We start from the raw sequence: 4,842 nt of genomic DNA, 5'->3' as shown, positions 1-4,842 counted from the left end.
CCTTACCCCTTGGCCCTTACCCCTACCCCTTACCCCTTGGCCCTTACCCCCTGGCACCAACCACATTTTGTTAACAAAAATCTGTCTTCATTGACCAATAAATTAAACATAACAGGCACAAACGTTACATTAAATATATTATGTTACAGAACCAGTATCAACCATTAGACCCATAAGTTACATGTCACACACATAAAAAGGCTTCAAATGTTTAAAACTAAAAAAATACACACAAGACCACAAACAGACTTCTCTGTGTTAATGCTTTTGGGACGACTCCCGCAGGGAAACTGACATTTCCAGCAGCAGTTTGGGCAAAAATACAGTATAGAAGACATACCATACCATACGAACTTTATTTGTTAAGCGCTTTACAACAACCAAAATTGACCAAAGTGCTGTACAGAAAATAAACAAACTAATTTATAATTAATAACCATACAATTAAAAAACACACAAAGTAGCAAATAAGAACAAGTAAATGAAGTCGACATCTTACTATGTGTCAAAAGCCAAAGAGAAAAGATGGGTTTTAGATAGATTACAGTGTAAAGATAACAATAACAACAGTAATTAAAATAGTAATGTTATTTAATAACAATAAGAACCTTAACAACCGCCTCGCTCTATACTATCCCGCTTATTCCACGACTACTCACCAAATAAATCAACAATTTGACGCAAAATATTGATTTACATGCGATGGCATTGCTTCCGCTAAAGAAAATAGTCCGTTCTGTCTGTAACCCAGGTCTCAATATTTCCCACTTACCTGAACACACCTGAAACAACAATTTTACCATGAGTCACATGGTGGGCTCAGTTACCCGATCGGAGCACTCAAGCATGGGTTAAAAGCTGCGGTGAGTTTTCCCTAATCAGTAGTGTGAGGGGGAAGCCGCTGGAGCAGCTGCACTAGCATCCACCATCCTGGTGTCTTTAGTCAACTGGGGTCGCGGTGTGTCGAAGATCCGCGGGATTGGCCAGGTGCGGCAGTTGCGGGCTAATTGATGGCGAGCTAGAACAACTTGGAACAGAACCTGCCCCAACAACATCGTCGCCCCCTGTATGGTTGGGTAGGAGGCTGTTGTAGCTCTGCTCACCCCCTCCACTCTCATTCGCACACACACACACACACACACACACACACACACACACACACACACACACAAACACACACACACTTACACAGCCATTCATTAAGCTGTGGCTTATGGACGGTTTGCATCCTTGGACCATACTCATTATCGGATGTTGTGTTCATGGCTCGTGAACAAAGACCTTAGTCTTATAGTGTGTGTGTGATGAATTGACTTTAATTGGAGCACTCTCCAGTTTGTTTTAATGTTATTTTTGGTTGGACTTTTGAATTTGTCTGCAGATTGTAAATATTTTTGGGCATTGTTATAGTTTTTTTGTTTTTGTTTTCACTTAATACATGGTACCAACACCAAGTTGAATTATTTGCCTCTGTTGTTTATCTTTCCAACACCTCCGTGAGATGAACTTTGGTCTTCTGTAGCCCAATCATACTTCATAGCTATTTCTATCTGCTCTATTACAACATAAACCCCACGTATATGCTACATGTCTCTAGGGTTGGGATCCTGCATCCATAGCAACGTAAACTCTGTAGCTGTATAATGCAACCCCCCCCCCCCCCCCCCCCCCCCCCCCCCCCCCCCCCCCCCCCCCCCCCCCCCCCCCCCCCCCCCCCCCCCCCCCCCTCCACCCCATCACTCAACACCACCACAGTGTTTTCCACTGCATGGTTTCTACTCTACATTATGATAAAAAGTCCCTGGTACCTGGTAACGGGTACTTTTTGTAGTACTACCTCAGTCCTGTTCCAGTCTTCCTCCGGCAGCGAGAATACGTTTGCCCCCGGTCCAGGAACACATGTTACCCCCCCCCCCCCCCCTTACGGGCTGCGGTGGTAGCCGTACATTTAATGCCGTGATATCGCTAGCTACGGGGGGGGGGGGGGGGGCAACTGACCCGGCCGGGGTGGCAACATTTCGCCTTAGCGGTGAGAAAACAAAACAACGAAGGTACAAAGCGTTCTGACGAGACTCCATGGTGCATTCAGGTGCAAGTCGGTAAACTTATGTCGAATTCAATTGCACTTTGATAATAAAGAAAAACAACCTCAAACTCTAATGGATCCCACTGACTGCTAGACACCGGACATTCAAAGCATCACGACATCAACAGACGCAATACACACACCGCAGCCTCCTGTACACGTCTGCACACACTCACAGGATTCATGTAACAGTTGAAAGAAAATATCAGTAGAAATCTGCTCTTTAGAAACGTAACGTCCCTTTTTTTAGTGCTGCCTTTTACGATCAATTCAATGTTCAATTTGTTCAATGATTTCCTCTCATTTGTCTTTAACTTCAACAAGCAGTTGTTGTATTTTAGCAAAATACAGAGAGCAGCAGAACTGATTACATTCTAATATTAGTGTACTTCACTTGGGGCTGGGGGGGGGGCAGTAGCTCAGTCCATAGGGCACTGGGTTAGGAACCGGAGGGTCGCCTGTTCAAGTCCCTATACCGGTCCAAAGTACGGAGTGTGGATTGATAGCTGGAGAGATGCCTTGCAGGCACTGCCAGGTGCCCTTTAAGCAAGGCACCGTACCCCCCCCCCCAACCGCTCAGGGTGCTGGTCCTCTGATGAATAGGTCCTGTGTGTGTGTGTGTTTCAGGCCTGTGTGTAGTGATTACTAACAGAGTGTAAATTGTAATTCCCCCCCCTGGGGATCAATAAACAGTATAAATTATGATTATATATTCATAGTGAGTAATATCTCCATCGTGCAGGCCTAGTGTCTCGCTGATCAGCGTGTGTTCCCGGCGGTGTTTTCATTCTGCTGGTCCAGAGTCGGCTGAGGAACTACGTCTGCAAAGTGGACCGTAAAGTGTCGTCTGAGACTACTAGGGTCAGCGAATCTTCTCTCACACACCGAACAGGCGTACAACTTCTCCCCCGTGTGGACGAGCAGGTGGCGCTTCAGATGTTGCTTCAGAGAGAATCTCTTCTCACAGAGGGAACAGTTAAACTGTTTCTCCCCCGTGTGGACGGTCAGGTGGCGTTTCAGAGAGCTCCGGTCTGCGAATCTTTTTCCACAAAAGAAACAACTGAACGCTTTCTCACCCGTGTGGGAGATCAGGTGCTGCCTGAGATGGGCATTTCGAGAGAACCTCTTACCGCAGAGGGAACACATAAATGGCTTCTCGCCGGTGTGGACCGACATGTGACGTCTCAGATTTCTAGAGTCTGCAAAGGTTTTATTGCAAATTGAACAAGTGAAGGATTTCCTCCCTGTGGGGGTGGTCTGGTGTGGACCCAAAGCGTGACTGAATCCAAAGCTACTTCCCCCGAAGCTTCCTGCACATTCAGAGACGCTAAAGGACGTGGTTCCGGTGTTACATCCTAGATCACTTACAGGTTCTTCATTGTTTAAACCTGACTGAGGTTCCCTAGACTCCTCCCAGTCACCATTGACATCAGTCTCAGATTCTGGGGAGTCTGAAGTCTTGTCATGAGTAGCTGGTTGTAAAGGACTATCTGGATCTGAGTTCTTGGCTGGTTCTGGTCCTCCCCAGTCCTCTCCGTCAGGTCCTGTTCACTCGGCCTCTCTGTGAAGCTGTGAGAACTGAGCTTTCTCTCCATCATCTTCTTCACTCTTCACAGGGACAGAAGTGAACGGGAACTTGATGTCAGTCTCCTCCAGCCCTTGAAGCTGCTCTCCCTCCTGACTGGTCCAGAGTTGCTCCTGCTCCTCTTTAATGTGTGGGGGGTCCGGCTCCTCCTGGTCCAGACTGGAGCTCCACCCCTGCTGCTCAGGGGGAACCTCCGCTTTAACCACCGACAGCTGCCGGACGTCTGAGGAGAAGAACATTATAAAGAGCCTCAGGAAGGAGATCATGGTGGATGACTGGGTCTAACACCCGTGAGACCGGGTTTGCATCTCATGAGAAACCGTTTAGTTAGGTTTAGGCTACAAGTGGGAACCAGTAGCATAGCAGAGAACCTAATAACTCCTGCTTGACAGGACATTTCACTTGCACTACACCAGCTAGGTTTCATTTCACTGGTTCCACTTATTTAGTATTACTCATCATTCCCATTCTCACATCTCTCTTATTTGTTATTCATTCATCGTTCTCATTTTCTATTTCAGAACTGTCCATAATGTGCATATTGTAATATAATAACATAATACTATTTATCCCAGTATCCTTGCACTATGCTCCATATTTAAATAATGTTTATTGAACTCTTTGTTCCCTCATGCCTCTATATTGTTTCTGTTTAGAGTATGTATATATTAGTGTGTATATTTTGTGTTTTGGTTGTTTTGTGTGTAAGCACATTGTGACTAACGATGCTCCAAAGAAAAATTCCTCGTATGTGTCCTCATTCCTGGCAAATAAAGCTGATTCTGGTTTAGTAGAATGGGCAAACAATCATTATAAGCGACCCGAAGCATTCATAGAGTCTATAAGTAAATTATGTTCACCAGTAGCATAGCAGAGAATGTTATAACTCCTGCTGGACAGGACATTTCACTTGCACTACACCACCTTTTTTTTTTTTAATTTTCATTTATTTGTTTATTTGAAAATGGGACAATGTACACTGATCAACATTCGAAGCAAATGTAAGCGTACCCGAGTTAGCCGTAGGCTAGTTTCCATCGGCAGTCCCCTAGCCAGATGTTATTAGGCATCCTAAAATAATAAACAGTTATAGTACAATGAAGATATTTATACAATAGACAAAAGGTTAAAAATTACAATGTTAAATCACAACAATCGAATAAACAAGATA

At 45.0% G+C, this 4,842-nt stretch overlaps 2 protein-coding genes across 2 annotated transcripts in view; both read right to left on the bottom strand.

Moving 5' to 3' along the window:
• Positions 1-2,845: 2,845 nt before the first annotated feature.
• LOC117948985 (protein krueppel-like) lies at positions 2,846-3,262 on the bottom strand. Its single transcript, XM_034878955.1, has one exon. It carries the CDS (start codon positions 3,260-3,262, stop codon positions 2,846-2,848), a length of 417 nt encoding a protein of 138 aa, XP_034734846.1.
• A 372-nt stretch (positions 3,263-3,634) lies between these two features.
• LOC117948984 (involucrin-like) overlaps positions 3,635-4,842 on the bottom strand; it is a 15,318-nt gene continuing 14,110 nt past the window's right edge. The window contains exon 5 of the mRNA XM_034878954.1: positions 3,635-3,952. Coding sequence (XP_034734845.1) covers positions 3,635-3,952 — 318 coding nt within the window. The remainder of the gene's footprint in view (positions 3,953-4,842) is intronic.

This window comes from Etheostoma cragini, chromosome 8 (assembly GCF_013103735.1).
Source record: "Etheostoma cragini isolate CJK2018 chromosome 8, CSU_Ecrag_1.0, whole genome shotgun sequence".
NCBI lineage: Eukaryota > Metazoa > Chordata > Actinopteri > Perciformes > Percidae > Etheostoma > Etheostoma cragini.
Note: the sequence above shows the minus strand (reverse complement) of the source record. Positions and strands in the feature narration are given on the sequence as shown.